Consider the following 17469-nt stretch of genomic DNA (forward strand, 5'->3'; position numbering starts at 1 on the left):
GGCGGTCTGGTGGGGCCGTTAGTGAAGATGAGGCAAGCTAATGCCCAGAGTTGCCGAGTGTGATCGCTGATCAGAGTGGGCACCGAGGCGAGAGAATTATCGAGTCCGCTGACCCTGGTCCAGAAACCTGCCGCGCCGGGAATCGAACCCTGGTCCCGGGCCGTCCTCTGCTCTCGGGTCTGCCGCCTCTAACCAGTGAGCCACACTAGACCTCAAGGACGCATATTTTCACATACCTATACATCCAGCTCACAGGAAATACCTCAGGTTCACAATAGAAGGTCAACATTTTCAGTTCAAGGTTCTCCCCTTCGGGGTAAGCACAGACTCGACGGGTATTCACAAAATGTCTAGCGGTAGGAGCTGCACACCTCCGAAGGCAACACATCCACGTGTTTCCATACCTGGACGATTGGCTCATAAAAGCAAGCTCATACATGCAGTGTGCAAGCCATGCATCTCAGACACTTCAGCTGCTACACAGCCTGGGGTTCTCCATAAACTAACCAAAATCGCCTCTACAACCCTCCCACATACAGCAATATCTGGGAGCTACAGTAGACACCTCTGTAGCAAAGGCATACCCAAATGCAGCCAGGATAGCCAACATGCAAACTCTCATTCGAAGATTCCAGCCACAACACTCTTTGCCAGCTCGAGTGTTCATGCAGCTCATAGGCATGATGGCCTCCTGCATATTCATTGTCCCTCATGCCCAACTTCAAATGTGTCCACTGCAAGAATGCCTAGCACGGCAGTGGAACCAAGCTCAAGGACAACTGAAGGACCTAGTGTTCCTAGACAGTCACGCTTACAATCTCTCTGCAGTGGTGGAACCCACAAAACCTTTCCAAGGGGCGACTGTTCCAAGAGCCGGTTCTACAACCAGTACTAACAGTGGACGCATCACTGACAGGCTGGGGAGCCCACTTACTCCAATACACAGTCCAAGGGCTCTGGAAAGTAAAACAAAAGAAACTGCACATCAACCACTTAGAGTTGCTAGAAATATTTCTGGCACTAAAAGCATTCCAAAAATACTTGTACAACAAGGCTGTGTTGATCCGGATGGACAACATGACAGCCATGTACTACATCTAGAAAGAAGGAGGGACACACTCTCCACAGCTGCCCCACTTAGCACAGAGCATATAGAGGTGGACACTTCCAAGAAACATGTTTCTCCTAGCACAACACCTGCCAGGGAAAGACAACCAAGTAGCGGATCTGTTAAGCAGACATAGCCAACAGCTACACTAATGGGAGATTCACCCCCAAGTTCTCCAACCATTCTTCCTGAAATGGGGGCACCCAGAAATAGATCTGTTTGCCACAAACGAAAGCTCAAAATGCCAGTACTTTTGCCGCCAGGTTCCCACATCCGTTGTCACGGGGCGATGCGATATGGATGAACTGGTCAGGCAGATTTGCGTACGCTTTTCCGCCAACTCCAATGATTCCATTGGTGGCACGCAAACTACGCCAGCAGTCACTCACGATGATCCTGGTTGCTCCCACATGGGCAAGACAGCCATGGTACACAAAGCTCCTGGAACTCTCAGTAGTTCCCCATCAAAAACTGCGCCTCTCGCCCCATCTTTTAACTCAGAACCATGGAGAAATCCAACATCCAGATCCCAATCAGATGAACCTAGCGATCTGGCTCCTGAGGTCTTAGAGTTCGGATACCTTAACTTACCTCCTGAGTGCATGAACATTATCAAGGAGGCCAACTACTCGAGCATGCTATGCAGCTAAATGGAAAATATTTGTAATCTATTGCAATAATAACCAAATCAATCCATTGGATGCTTCCATCCAAAACATCATCTGTTACCTCTTGCATCTGTAAAGATGAAATTTAGCATACTCTTCTATAAGACTACATCTTGCTGCTATTGTAGCATATCTCCAAAACAGGCAACACCTTTCCCTGTTTAGGGTACCACCAATCAAGGCTTTTATGTAGGGTCTTAAAAGAATAATCCTTCCAAAACACCCATCTTCACCAGTCTGAAACTTAAATTTGGTACTTACCAGACGTATGGGTCCTCCCTTCGAACTACTCCACTCATGTGAATTGCAATTTCTAACATGGAAGGTGGCATTCTTGATTGCCATTACCTCCCTCAGGCGAGTAAGTGAGCTTCAAGCGCTAACAATTCAAGAACCCTTCATGCAAGTACATGCAAATAGGGTAGTACTTTGGACAAACCCTAAGTTTATGCCAAAAGTCATATCCACTTTCCATATCAACCAATCAATTGAATTGCCAGTTTTCTTCCAAAACCCACAGTCAGTAGCAGAAAGGGCCCTACACACACTAGATGTAAGGAGAGCTCTGCTATATTACGTTGACAGGACTAAATCATTTAAAAAAATAAAGCAACTGTTTGTTGCTTTTTCACTGCAACATAAAGGTAATCCCATCTCAAAATCAGGAATAGCCAGATGGATAGTTAAATGCATTCAGATATGCTATCAAAAAGCTAAACACACTCTAACAGTTCCCCCAAGAGCACACTCAACGTGCAAAATGGGGGCATCCATGGCTTTCTTAGGGAATATTCCCCTTGAAGACATATGTAGGGCACCAACATGGTCTACCATACACACTTTCACTAAACACTATTGTGTAGACGTGCAATCAAAGCAGCAAGCTGCGGTAGGCCAGGCTGTCCTTAAAGCCCTTTTTCTGCAGCTGGTACAGGCGACCACCGCTAGAGGAGACACTGCTATACAGTCTATGCACAGATATGAATTCAGCAGCCCACATGCCTCGAACGAAATATGCTACTTACCAGTATGCATCTGTTCTTGGCATGTAGGGCTGATGACATTCATATCGCCTCCCCTCCTCCCCGGTGCCTGTTGCAGCTGCAGTATTCTATCTTTCAATATTATCTTTTGCATGGCCATCTCTTACTTTGCTATACTCCATCTCTGCCACAATGGCGAAAAACAATCTGAGGATGGAGAAGATGCCCATGCGCACTGTTTCCCAGGGGAGGAGTCACCCATCTCGTGATATTTCGAAGACTCTTCCAGGACAACAAGGTGCAATCATCCGGACCCAACACTAGGCGGCGATCTATGCACAGATATGAATGTCAGCAGCCCTACATGCCAAGAACAGATGTGCTGGACCTGGCCCTTTTTGGCAGGTTCACCCCGAAACTTTTTGCTTTTTACTAGCCTGTTTCTGTGACCTGGTGTTGGTGATTATAGGCCTCTGCGCACTTTTTCACTGTGGTACAGTGTAAAGTGCCTGAGCTATGTGTGTGTGGTGAGAGTAACCTGCCCTCCCATAGGAATGAATAGGGAATATGTATGCCCATGGTAGTTTCTGATGTGTGGGGAGTGCATGGTCGAGTTTGGTATGTGCGAACTCGTGAGATTGAATGCTGCGCAATGATATATGCGGCATGATTGTGTCTAGTGTGGAAGTGCCACTTCTAGAAGCTGGCATATTTGTGTAATTTGTGTCTGGCGTGTGATTGGCTGAAGCTGGCTGGTGAGCCTGGCTCCAAGAGTCTGGGTGGGTCTGCCCCGGTGATGAATGGAGTGATTAGCATGCTGATGTGAGGGGAGGGGTGCACCTGGGCCTGAATAGGGCTGGGCTTTCCCCACACAATGCTGGCTCCACCCCCTGTGGTGCGTCTGATGTCCCCAGCCTGGCCAGTGAAAGGAGTTCCCTATAACCAGTTGTAGCTGGTTCTCACATTGCCTGCACCCTGCTAGACAACGGATTTTACTGTATAAAAAGGGGCTCTGTCCCCTTACAAAACGTTCTTGTTTCTGACTTGAATCCTGCCAGGGGCGTGCTGTTGCTTGGGCCCAGGGGAAGGCTTGCCTCCCTGGGCCCTGCCCAGCCCCTGGATACCTGATGGACCTGGATGCCTGGAGGATCTCTGGTTTCCTGGGGTCCCCTTTGCTTCACTTTGCCCCCAGGACCTTTGTTTTTGAGATCCATGACATTTTTCTTAAATCCTGAGCTGCTGGGACCCCTTTACTATGGGGGTGTTTGCCTTGGGGGCTTGATGGACTCCCCTTAGCACCAGGGAGCGCTTTATGTGGGACCTGGCGCTTCATTTTTCTTATAGCGCTTGGGAGCACTTTTCTTTTCAGCTATAGCGCCTGGAAGCGCTGCATTGTCTCTAAGCGCTTGGGAGCGCTTCATGTGCCTTGGCCGGTGCCCACCCGGCATTTGTCACCCCGTGTGGTGGCCGAGCGGCGCGGGTGCCACCCCGCTCATTGCCGCCTTCATTTTTCCGCTGGTTGCCCCGTTTATGGTTTCACTCGAGGGAGCCTACCCCTCCGTGAATTTAGCCCCCGCCTACAGTGCCTAACCAGGCCGGCGCGCTGCCCGCGACGACCCGGAAGTGGTTGGCTCGCCGGCCAATTGCAGCGCGGCCTGGCCGGAAGTCCCGCCCTCGCAGCCCGGGGAGAGAAGGAAAGAAGAAGAGTCTGGCAGCCGGCGCCTTCCACGGGGCTCCCAGGAGTGAGGGAGAGCCCCGTGGTAACCGGCATAGAGCAGCAGAGCAGCAGAGCAGGTAGCGTGGCCGGGGCCCGAGTGGAGAGCCCCGCGCTGCCGAGAGGAGAGCCGCTGCCGCACAGCAAGTCCGGTGATTGGGGATGGCGGGAGGCAATGCCCGTACCCTTTGCCAGAGCAGCCCCGAATTGCAGGGGACTGCTCCAACGCTGTGCAAGGCCCGGTGGCGTTGTTTTCAGAGTCCCCAGCTCCAACGACCGGGCGCATTTGTGTTCAGAGCCACAAGGGGCTCAGGCGGCATTATGAATCCCGAGTTCCCCGAGGGGGGGACTCCAACGTTTGGGCATGTGTGGTGTCAGAGCCTGTGTAGCTCCCACATTTGTGATGTCAGAGCCTGTGTGGCTCCAACATGTGCAGAGTGTCCGAGCCTGTGGGGCTCCAACAGAAGCGCAGATTTGTTCTGGGGGCTAGAGAGAGCCCCAGTTACCGTTTGTCTCAGCTGCCCAGCAATTAGTGAGCAGCTGCACCGTTTAGGCGCAATTAGAGAGTCCCTGTGTGGGACAGAGATGGCACAGTGGTGCCAGGCCTGCTACAGCTGCGCAGCACTTAGTGCCAGCTGCAAACTTTAGGCCCTGTGATTGTTCTCAGCTGCCCAGCAATTAGTGGGCAGCTGCAACGTTTAGGTTTGCGCAGGTGGCGCACCCCTGACTGGCGCTGCATTGGCAGCGCGCCCTGACATTCTGGACACAGGGCTTTTTGAGTCCCCTTATTGGATGGCCAGTTGGCCTAGGGGCTGGTATATGGGTAGGGCGCAAGGCCCTAATGTGATTTTTGCTCAATGTGATTTTGCTATGTTTATGATAGTAATTGCCCAAGGTGGTGATTGCGCAATGTGATTATGAGGTGTTTTACCTATGTAGGTTTATGCTAGTGAGAGTTTATTTCTCTATGTGAGTTACGCCCCTAAATGTGAGTTATGCTTAGGGGGAGAGTCTAATGTGTTTAGACTGGTGAGGAGATTGCCTACTGTATTTTTACCGGTTAGGCCCAAATGTGAGTTATGCGTAAAGTGCCATGCCATTATGCCTGTGACACCTCTGAATGTGTTTTTTGCATTATGTGTCTTACCTACACCTCTGAATGTTTTTATGCATCATGTGTTTTCCTGTGCTGCACCTCTGAATGTGTTTTGATGCGTCATGTGCCTTGTTCTTACACCGCTGAATGTATGTTTATACATCATGTGTCTTTCTTACACCGCTGAATGTATGTTTATACATCATGTGTTTTTCCTACACCTCTGAATGTTCTATGCACCATGTGTGAAACTTCTGATTGTTCTATGATCTACAAAGTGCTATTTCTAACAGTAGCTCTAGTTCTAAAAGTGTTGATTCTGACAGTGGTCCATGTGGCCCTGTCCTGTAAATAATCCCTTGTGAATATTGCCCGTGCCAGTTGGCACCATGTATATTGTGTCATACTATCTGATGTGTGTTTACAATACAAAAGTTATTTTTATATAACCTTGTGTGGAGTTCCTTTTGTGGTGTGCCTAGGATGTTGTTGCTGTTGTGTGTGTGCGCAAATGCTTTACACATTGCCTCCGGGATAAGCCTGTCTGCTCGTGCCAAGCTACCAAGGGGGTGAGCAGGGGTTATCTTGGTGTGTGACTCCCTTGCCCTGACTAGAATGGTGGTTTCTGACTAGCTTTGGCGTCAGCCTAAGCCAACCAGAAATAGCCAGTTCTAAAAAGATGCATACTGGTAAGTAGCATATTCCATATGCGTATAGGCATGTCTCCACTCTGGTCCATTCGTGAGTTAGATTGGAGAGTCATTAATGATAAGTCTGTCAATAGGGTTTGGATTCACTGACATTGGGAAGTGGGATAGGTCAATGCCCCGGTATGTGGCCCACCTGGCCCAGATCTTTCCATGCTTTAGCGGGCAGCCCTTGCCTGAAACACCGCCAATTCAGCCAACATACATTATCCAAGGCAGATTTCCATGCCGCCACCCCTGGGGGGGAGGAGGACTTCTAATGTTGAGCTATGTCACGCTTGGCCACTGTTAGTCCTAAAAATAGCAAATGTCTTTTGCATCTGTCCCCCCCCAATATCTTCTGTGCTATGGAGAAGGGTTAATCGAGGATCTGCTGGGAGGTCCCAGCCTAGCACCCGCCCCATACAAGACAATACCCTTGACCTAAAATGTAGTAGTGCAGTGCAGCCCCAGACAGTGTGGAGAAAGGACCCTTCTTCTGATTTGCATCGGAGGCAGGTGGGGGATGGAATAGCTCCCATCTTCCAGAGGCGGAGGCGGGTTTAGTACACTCAGTGAAGATATTTGAACTGGATCAAACCATATCTAGAGGACACGGCTGAACCCCTAGGGCTGGCGAGGGCCTCAGTCTAGTCATCATCTGTGAGGGTCGGTACATCTGCCTCCCATGCTGCCCCTATCTGGTGTATATTTGCCTTGGAATGTGTGGTCAAGGTCTGGTGTAGTTCGCGGATTTTGTGTCCTCCTAGATCCCCCATCAGTAGTCTGCCCTCCAGTGGGTGAAATTCTGGTAGTGCCATAAGATTTTTAATCAGGGGAGACAGGGCGTGACGGAGATGAAGATATTTATGGAATTGGGACTTGTGTAGGTCAAACTCCTCCTGCAACCTTTGAAAGGATTTAAGTGTGGGCCCGTGCATCACATCAGCCAGCGTTGAGATCCCTATAGCATCCCATCTACGGAATCTGGACAAAGCCGAGACCGGCCGGAGGCTTGTGCCCCACCAGAGGGGAGTCTTACCCGTTAGCATACCCCACCAACCCATGGACCGAGAAACACGTCTCCATATCTGGATAACTGTCGACAGGCCGGGGGAAGGGCTTCCGGGGTAGAGTTATTGTACAGGAGATCCAGCAGTGGGTATTCCTCCAGGAACAGTCGCTCCACCGCGTAGGCCGGATCGTTCTGTGGATTATACCACCAATCATTGATGACTAGTAGCTGGGACGCCCAATAATACGGCCCCCATAGAAGGTGGATTGGACACAGGTCGCCAGAGCCACCCGGACCGCCCATCCACCCCAAAGGAATCTATTCAAGAGTGCATTTATTTGAAGGAACCATGACGGCGGGATAGGATATGGATAATTTTGCAGTCTGTACAACAAGCATGGCAGAGACACCATTTTAAATATTGTGGACCTACCTTACATGGACAGGGGAAGATGGGACCATGCAGTCGTCTCCTCCCGGACCGCCAGGAGCAGAGGAGCAATGTTGAGCGACCACACCGCAGTGGGGCATCTGGTGAGCTGGACACCTAGATATTTAAACCCCTCGTCTGCAATGACCAGCTGTGAGGCCCAATCTTGACACCCCTGGTCGCTGCAAATCAGAAAGAGAGGCGACTTGGACGGGTTGGCGTGTAGCCCCGTCGTTTCACCAAACACCCGCAGAATCTGCAACTACCTTGGTCCGGTGACCCAGGGGTCAGAGAAAAAGAATAATGTATCGTCTGGGTAGAGTGCAATTATATCTGAGTAATCGGGTGACCAGACCAAGCCCCTATAGGCCACGTCTAGGCGCACCCATGCTGCTAACGGTTCTATCGCCAAAGCGAAAATAAGCGGGGAGAGAGGGCATCCCTGCATAGTCGCCCTCCGAATAGGGAAGGGGGTCGAGCAATACCCGGCCACCCGTAGAGAAGCTGTAAGATCTGTGTACAGCAGTTTGACATATGCTCGAAATCGGGGCCCCAAATTAACAGCCTCTAATAGTTTAAAAAGGTAAGTCCAGGTCAAGGAATCGAATGCCTTATCCATGTTGGCTAGTAGGACCGTCGCGGGGCGTCCCAGCTGGTGGGCTTCCGCAACCGCGTTATGTGCGTGTCTTATGTTATGCCTGGTGGAGCGTTGCGGCATTGATTAGTCCGGATGGACGAGGTCAAGGATACAAGTGCGGAGGTGATCAGCCAACACCTTCCCCAGCAATTTAGGCTCAAAATGTAATAATGAAATGGGTTGGTATGAGCCTGGGTCCTCCGGTGGGCGGCCCGGTTTAAGGAAAACAACAATTTCGGCGTGGCGCCAGTCCGGGGGCAAAATTCCCTGCTCCAGTGTCTGGCTTAGCGCACTGAGAAGATGGGGGCCAGCGATTCCCCATATGGGGGAGCCCAAAAGTTACAGGGGAACCCATTGGGGCCCAGTGCTCGGCCCGGGTGGGTATTAGTGAGGGCGGACTGCAATTCGTCTAAAGAAATGGGCTTGTCGAGGGTATCTCGCTGCTCATCCGAGAGATGCTTCGGAGAGATATCAACTAGAAAGGCGTCCGTGAGGGGCTCGCTAAACCACTCATAATCACTGTACAAAGCGGCGAAGACCTTTACTACTACTACTATTGCCTCCGGGGAGGCGCACACGTTCCCTGTAGGGGACTTTAGTACCGGGACCTGCGTCGGGGAGGACCTCGCCTGGCAGAGCCTGTGCAGCATCTGACTGGATTTATCGCCCCACTGATACATCCGTTGTTGGGTCACCAGCCAGGCTTCTCTGGCGTTGTCCGTAAGCAGCTGGTGCAGCTGCTGTTGGACATGGAGCAGATTATGGAGGGCGCCCGCGTCCGAGCCCTATACCACTGAGTTTTGGAGAACGCGCTGTCACTCTTCCAAATCTTGAATCTGCGCCAGGCGGCGCCTCTTCTCCCCTGTACGTTAGCTAATGTCCACCCCACGTAGCTGGGTTTAAAGGCTTCCCACATTGTTATCCGGGATGGAATGGACCCGACATTAAAGGCAAAGTAATCCACCGTTGCACGGTGATGCACTTCCTGATACTCAGGATATCGAAGCAACCATGGGGACATGCGCCAGCGAAAGGCGGGATGACTGGCCTGCAGACGGAGTTGAGCTGAATAGGCGAGTGGTCCGACAAGCCGCGCGGGAGGATGGAGGTGTACACTACCCTGTGCGTGTAGCTGCGTGGGAGAAACATAATCCAAACGTGAAAGTGTGGGGTGTACAGATGACACATATGTGTATCCAGCCTGAAAGGGATGAAAGGCCCGCCTTGTGTCCGCCCAGCCCAAAGTATGTGCCAAGATGTTGAGTTTAGACCTGGGAGGAGGGGCGGTCGGAGGCTGCACCTGCCATCTGTCCAAAGGGGCCATGATGTCATTCCAGTCTCCCCCAAGTATAGTCAAGCCGTCAGGAAATTCTCCCCAGAGTTGCTTCAAGTCTGTCTACAAAAGCCTGACTAAGGGGTGGTGGGGCCTATATGCTCCTAAACGTTACTTGGTGCTTATCTTAATAAATCCACTACTGATGTCAGTATGGATTTATTAAGACAAGATATTTGATGCTAAACACCATAAGTTCCAGTGAAGCTGTCATTTAGCTGTGGTAGGCTTAATGACTGCCCAATACATATACTTAAAATGGCTTTACTGTTCACTTGTACTATCTAGCAATTGAACTAGACCCCACAGGGGCATATCTACTCATGTAGATATGTCCTCACATGTCATATAATGCCCACGGCCGTAGGGCTATAGGGATGACTTGCATTCAGTATCTGTGGGAATGGCACACAGGGTGTGTGCCATGTTGTGTTTTCACATTTATCTGCACCATAACACACTGCCTATAATTGAGCAGTTACCTTGTATTAGAGAAAGAGCACTGGCGACCTGCTTACCAGGAACCCAGTGCACTTTAATCAACATTTCATAAAATATCAGGCAAAAAGTGGGGTGCCCATGTCAAAAAGGGGCCCTTCCTTACAGTAGGATATTTATTTGAGCTCAAATTCTACCTAAAACACTTGGTAACTAACTTAAAGTTAGTGAAATGGATTATAGCCGGGATTAGAACAAAACTGGCAAATGAGGTCTGGGGAGGATTCATTGACATATTCCATATTAGCATTTTCCAAGAGACCTGGGCAGTCAGTAAGGTCTTCAGGCAGGGTTATACAACATACAGTGTTGAGGCCATAGCATCAAAAGCAGGTAGGCCATCTTGAGCGCTTATCATATGGATTAAAAAATCACTTGACTGCTCAGTCTAGGTAATTGACACTGATTCATTCAAGGTAATTGATTCATTAGACTTTCTTGCCCCAGAATGATTCCGAAGTCAGGGACCTCTTATCTTCTGCGTAACATCTGTAATAGGTTGTCTATTTTTAATAAGCCCTTCCAGACTTTAAAAACTGAAGACATTTTTAGAAGGTTATGCGGCAAGACAACATGTAATCTCAGCGACTTTAATATCAGCTTTGAGCCCTACTCTTCTATGTTAGAGCTGACTTGGGTAGAAGACAAATGTTGGGGAATTCCTCCATACTTTAACACTAGGAATAATATTAGTATGAGCTCGACTGCCTTATTGGTAGCAGATATAGCTGTGTCCCATGGTCTAAGGAAGTGCAATGGCCGCTCTATTTCAGAATCTAGAGCTAAACCAACTTTTGGGAGGTGGACTGCAAAAGTAACATTGATTATATATTGAAAGACGGTAGGAACTTGCATTAAATGGCCTACTTGGTGGGCATTGATCGCCAGGAAAGAGACTATTTTCCCCGTACACTTGAATTGAAGTGGTTCTAAATTAGGGCTACATCTTGAACTGAGACAAAACCTCTAATTCAACAGGCTTGACAAACAATAGACAAAATGTGAGATAGGTGAATGTGAGAGGGTGAGCTGGTATATGATGTACACCTATCTAAGTAGACACCCTGCACCAGTCCAGACAACCCCTTTGGTGATTTAGGAGGTCTTAGACAAACTTAGAATGCTCCTTAAGTGGTAGCTGTGGAGAGCAGCCTTCAGGCTTAGTCCAGAAAGAGTGTAAAGCAGCTTGTTTCACCAGAATGCAATCTTACAGGTATAGATTAAGTGAAAAAGAACTACACAATGTATTTATAAAAATATGTATTTATTATATAACACTCACTAACACATACAGATCTTTCCTACCCGGAGATATGCAAAGTGCACACAATACTTTGCATAGAAATAACGTAAATAACACAGAATACACAGTGGACCCCAGAGGGGGACCAAACCATATAGTAAGAAAGTAATATAAGTACCACGACTCTTGTCAAGACAATGTCCAGAGGATGTAGAAGTGCTGGCGACCCAAGGAACATCCCAAGGTTAGTGACTAGGAGCCCCACAGAGATTGTGTGCGGTGTGGGAACACGACCACTTTCTCCGTACAAATCCACATGTAAGTTGTGGTTGAAATTTTAAAGATTAAGGACCCTTCCTAGTGGACCCTGAAGCAACCCGGTAGAAGACAGAAAGTTGGAGAGCCACCCCACCCGTGGATACCCTAGTACCCACGTTACCTACACTAGGGAAGCCGAATGCATAAGTGTGAAGTGGTGTCGGAAACCACCATCAAACCCAATGGAGGATTTCAGAAAAATGCAGCTGCTGGAGAAAGAAAGTGTCCGCTGGAATCTGAAGGTGGATTCAAGTTGAAGAGTACCTGCAAGCAGAGGGGCCAGAGTCTATGTCACTCAGGAGGGACCCGGCGACCTGGATGACGAGTGCCCACCGATTTCAGGAGTTGCAGGAGAGTTGACGGCGACCTTGACTCTGCAGCTGTGATGACCAGGGGACGCTAAGGAAGACCAGGAGCCATACACGAGCAGTCTCACATTTCCCACCGGATGTAGAGAGCTGAGATGTGTCCTTCAAGCATCAAAAAGCCTTGGCAACTGCCAACAACATAGAAGTCGAAGAAGGTGCAGTGTGTGGACCAATCAGGTCAAGCGGACTCGCCACAAGCAGGATAGTCATGGCAGTTCCGGAGCAATCCGGGGAACCCAAAAGAAACAAAGGTGACCCTCATCATTACCTGCAGGCCAAAGGCCCTGGAGTCCCAAGAGGACCTCGAGCAGCTCGCCAAAAGATGCTGGCCACGGTGCAAACGATGCGTTGTGGACAAAGATTCTGGTCACTGGATGTGCTTGCGGATGGGACTACTTGGAGCCCGGAGATCTTAGTGGAAGGAAGCCAACAAGCCTTTGCAACGACAAGTTGATTCTGTGCACAGGGTTTCGGTTCCTGTGCCTTGCACGAGGGATACAGGCCTCAAACTTGGTGAGAGGGCAGGGAAGGCCTCGAGAGCTGTGGATAACTACTGCCTGTGTTGTTGAACCTTTCGGAGTTTGTAGGAGCTCAGGATCAGCAGACCTGTCAGCTTAGTAGCAGTACCTGCATATGTAGGGAAGTGACTCCTTCACTTCAAGGGAGATTCCTTCAGGTGCCTTTGATGTCCGCAGGCCTTGGAAGGTTTCTGTATGGTGCACATGCACAGACGATGCAGCAGACTGAAAGGGGGACGAAGTCAAGCTCAAACGAAGTCCAGAGTGCCCAGGCGGTGTAAGTTGAAGTGGTGTCTGAATTGAATTGTGTCCCACGACGAATCTAGGGACCCACCCACAGGTAAGGCCTTAAGTACCCTAATGAAAGGGCTGGGAGTATTCAGGGTTCCCTCCCAGGGGAGGGAGTGGTCAGTAGGGAGGTTACTCCCATGTCCTTTGTCCAGTTTCGACCGGAAGTCAACAGCTTCCAGAGCTGGTTTGAATTGGACAGTGTAAGGAGGCACCAAATGTACCCCTCATGCAGACTGAGTAGTGCTGGCAATTGCACCCACACAGCCCCAATACATTAAATCCTCTCTGGGAGGTGGTCACAATCTCCGTGACAGGATACCTATTCTTCTGCCTTCCCCTGCTTGAGCTTGGCTCAGCAGCAGGGGGGATAATCATGTCTCTGGTCGGCAGCAGTCATGTTGTGCTGTCATGGGTCTAGAAGACTTGCACCGGGAGCATTGAGAGCTGAACGGCGGGCTCTTCCAGTGCTTGGAGTCATACCTCCCACACTGTGTATGGTGTGGGGGTATGATTCCAACATGTTTGATACCAAACATAAGATTTGTTGCATCCAATTTTGAGATGGTCATCGCATACATATGCAATGCCCCTCTATATGGTCTATGACTGCTTCACTTTCAACCTGGGAGAATAGACTACGTAAGCTGTAGGGGTGTCATGCTCATGCAGGAGCACCTTTCCTTCAGGATTGCAAAGGCCTTCAGTAAGGGTGACGTATAGGTTTTAAGTGCAGTGACCCTAGATATAGAAAACCTATATCTTTCGTAAGTAGTGCAAGCACCAGTTTACACAGACTGCAATGACAGGCCTGTAGTTACAGTTTGAATGGTCTCCCATGGGTGGCATAATGCATGCTTCAGCCCATGGGGGACCTCTGGGGTACCTATGCCCTGTGTAACTTAGTACCACATACTAGGGACTGATAAGTGTACCTCAGTATCCAATCTAGGATATATCCTAGTACTGAGCATACAATTCATGGGAGAAAGCAGAGAGACTGGGTCCTGATTAGCAGGATCCCAGTCAGACTAGTCAAAAACAGGCAGAAAAGTGGGGGTAACCATGCAGAAGGATTCTATCTTCCTACAGTGAACATACCCAAAACTGAGAGTTCCCTAAAAGAGTTTGTGGAACTGTTAGTGTAGCTTTGTCTACCCTTAAAGATCAGGCCTGTACATCTCTTCAAATTATGGTTGTCCATGAAGAATTGTTCTCAGGTTTGAAAAAACGCTTCGTGAAAGGTGCCATAACCTGAAAATGCAGGAATGGTTCAATCATTCTTGAGGAGGAGTCAAAACTGATTTGGTGAAGGCCTTAAAAAGTAAGAGAGGCCTGATAATATAATCTCTAGTTGGAAATATGCCAGGGTGATTAAGATCAGTAAGTCCAGTGGGATACCAAGCTTTGAGAGGATCTGCTGGAAGCAGCAAAAGGAAAGGTCACCAAATGGTTCTGGCATCTGGTCACACATGATGCCACATTTCCGCGAAGGAGTGGGTTAAGTATTTCACAGCTTTTTACGCAGATTTCGTCCTTGAGGAGGGTAAAAATAGCATCATGTTCTCTCCTACCGCCAACGGCATAGTAGGTGAGCCAGTGACATTTACACTGGCAGAAACCATAAAGGGGATCTTGCCCCAAAAAAGGGGGGAAACCCCCAGCCTTGATAGGATCCCCTACAAATTGTACCACTCTGAACCTCTGATTTGGGGACCCTAGAAAAACTTTCTGTCCAACGCCAATGCTCCAGGCACCCCAATACTTAACTCTTTGAAAGGGGCTCAAATCATACCAATCTTTAAAAATGGAGCAACACGGGCCCCAGGTAATTATCGGCATATAAGCCTGATTGATGATATTCAGAGGCTCTGGGAAGAGGTGTGGCACCGCGGCCAGGGCGACTGACACCGGACGCTGGGGCTCACGGTTCGATCCTCGGCTCCGGGGGTCTGCCCAGCACCATGTGACTCTGGGCAATAGCTCGCTTAATCTTCCCAATTAGATAGAGTCCCTGATTTAGATTACTTAGGGATGAGACTTAACCCCTAAGCATCGGGTGACAGAACCATTCCGTCATCAGTCACGGTTGAGCTGTGCTGATGACGGAATGGTTCTGTCACGACCACACCCAGTTAAGGAATGTTCAGCACCGGGCTGAAATTCCTGCCGCACGGATGTGGTTAATGATTCCTTAAGATCAGCACAGATCGAAAAAAGATCACTGACTTTAAAACATAGAGCTGGGTCTATCACTAGGTTCATTAACAGAGTGTCTTCATATTCTATTTCACTGGCCGGGGAGATATGCAAGGTACAAGCATCACCTGAAACCTGGTCTTCCCCTACTGGAAGAGAGGTACAGGTGTCAAGAGCACCTAGAAGCCCTTGTACTTGCTGAGAGAGGGAAGGAGTCTGGTTGGTCCTGCAGGTTGAGAGACTGTCCAGGAGGACCGAGGCTGAGCACGTCCCTGATGGCTAAGGATGTCCACAAACTGAGGAGTACTTTAAAGTGTTCTAGTTAGGAGTCTTGTGTCTGTAGGTCTCCCCCCAGTTTCATCTCCATTCCTGCCGGGCACCGTAGCACTCTGCTCCTCAACAGCATGTAGAAGGGCTGCAACTGCGTGATTTCTGTTGGCCTGGACAAAGGCTGCAACTGACTCAGTGCTCCAGGTCCAGGTGGGGTTGCACCTGCTGTCTATCTAATCTGGACTGCGACGACCTCCAAGACAGCTGCTGATCAATCCTTGTACCTGCTATAGCTATGCCTGAACCTGTGTAAGCCCTTGCGCTGCAACTTCCCTGACAAAAGCAGGTGCATGCACTGCTAAACAAGTCCCCATGCCTGGATTCGACACTCCAGTGGGCTTGCTGGCTCACTGTGACCCTTTCGGCTATATCGGAAATGCCGCCCCGATACTATGCAGTGACTGAGAACTCTGAAGTGTACCCCACCCAGAGGAGGGGCGAAGCCAAACTTAAACTTCGCTCAGTAAGCTTTGGGCACATATAAACTGCAACTGAGCTTGATTCGCTCCTTGTCCTGATTTCACAAAGATCAGGGAATCCAGAGTTGAGTGTATCCAACTGGGAAGACATATGAGAGAGCAGAGAGAGTGTAGCACCTTCAAGGGGATTGGATTTAGGAATACTGATTTGTGGGATTATTAAATTGTGCAGTGTTAGTAAAGTACTTTATGTCTTGTAATGCAAGCACTGTACTGGAGATTAAGATTATAGCATCTCGTTGGGACATTTTTGAGTGAACCGTCACGCTATGTTCTTTAGGGTTTCACTTGACCCAGTTTGCTGAGCCTTAGTAGGATGGGACCTGGTGCATCAGTGTCAAACAACTTCATCTCCCACGGTTGAGGTCCAGTAGTTCCTGCCTGGCCCTGCAGCCCCCAGAATCCAGTGAACAGTGTCATACAATTTCTTTCTTGGTTTAGAAAATAATTGGTTTGTGGAGATAAAATGACTTTTTTGGTAGCATTCATTTTAGTTCAGCACCACAACATCTCTTGCCTAATTAATCATGTAATGAATCATTTCTGTTTATTCAAAAGGAATGTGCAAATAATGAATCCCTAGTGCAATTTGCCTTGCTGTGTTGAGAAATTATTGGTTGCTTTAATAAATGTACAGTTTTTGAAGTAATACCATCTGGATTGCTGCAGAATTGCTATACAGGTAGTAAATCCAACTGTATATGTAACTATTTCACAGTCCTTTGATGTTCACAGTCCTTTGATGTGCTGTGTTTTATTTGGAAAAACCTTAAATGCTCCTTGTTCACCATAGTCCTCTTAGGTCAACATCTATCCAGTAACCCTGCCAAAGTTCAACACCACTGTCAAGCTCTTTTATTTATTGTATTTGACTGTCCCTTTAGGGATGGTTGTATTACCTTGTTAATTTAACTTTATATAAACCTGTATTCTCATAACATTTTTACCTTTTGAAGGTTCTGTTGGTGCCACCAACATGAATGAGCATAGCTCTCGTTCCCATGCTATCTTTACAATTACCATTGAATGCAGTGAGAAGGGGGTTGATGGAAACATTCATGTACGAATGGGCAAGCTGCACCTTGTAGATCTTGCGGTAAGTAATACATGCGTTTCGTATTCTGCATGCTGTGAATTTTTAGTTGTGGTTTGCAGTTGAAATGAATAATTAAATAGGTTGAGTAACACAAAAAGAGACACAATTGTAGAAGATATAACAACGTTAAATGAGTAGTGTAAAACGTGTATAAGGTAGGATTGGGGCAAGGGTTTAGGTTTAGAAGAAGAAGAATAGGGCTGGATTTTGAGTGATGTTTAGGGGTAAAGCTTTGGTAAGATAAGGTGTTTCACTGTGAGTGATGACATTCTGCTCTTTCCCAAGAAGCACATTTACACACAAGGTAATTCTCTTCAATGCTGGAGACAACCTTGGCAATCTGTGCCTTTTGAGACCAAACAAATATTTTTGCTTTTAGTTGATGTTGAGTGTTAATTTGCTTTGTGCTGGCATGGGCCTGGCAGCTTCTCCATCATTAAAGTTTTACACATATTATTATAA

The 17469-nt window shown here is 48.5% G+C and overlaps 1 protein-coding gene across 1 annotated transcript in view; it reads left to right on the forward strand.

Annotated features, from left to right (window-relative positions):
* KIF3A (kinesin family member 3A) overlaps window positions 1–17469 on the forward strand; it is a 332918-nt gene that overhangs the window by 85382 nt on the left and 230067 nt on the right. Inside the window, exon 6 of the mRNA XM_086959471.1 lies at window positions 16868–17007. Within this exon, the coding sequence (XP_086815597.1) occupies window positions 16868–17007 (140 nt within the window). The remainder of the gene's footprint in view (window positions 1–16867; window positions 17008–17469) is intronic.

Source organism: Lissotriton vulgaris, chromosome 2_2 (genome assembly GCF_964263255.1).
Source record: "Lissotriton vulgaris chromosome 2_2, aLisVul1.2, whole genome shotgun sequence".
NCBI classification, from domain to species: domain Eukaryota; kingdom Metazoa; phylum Chordata; class Amphibia; order Caudata; family Salamandridae; genus Lissotriton; species Lissotriton vulgaris.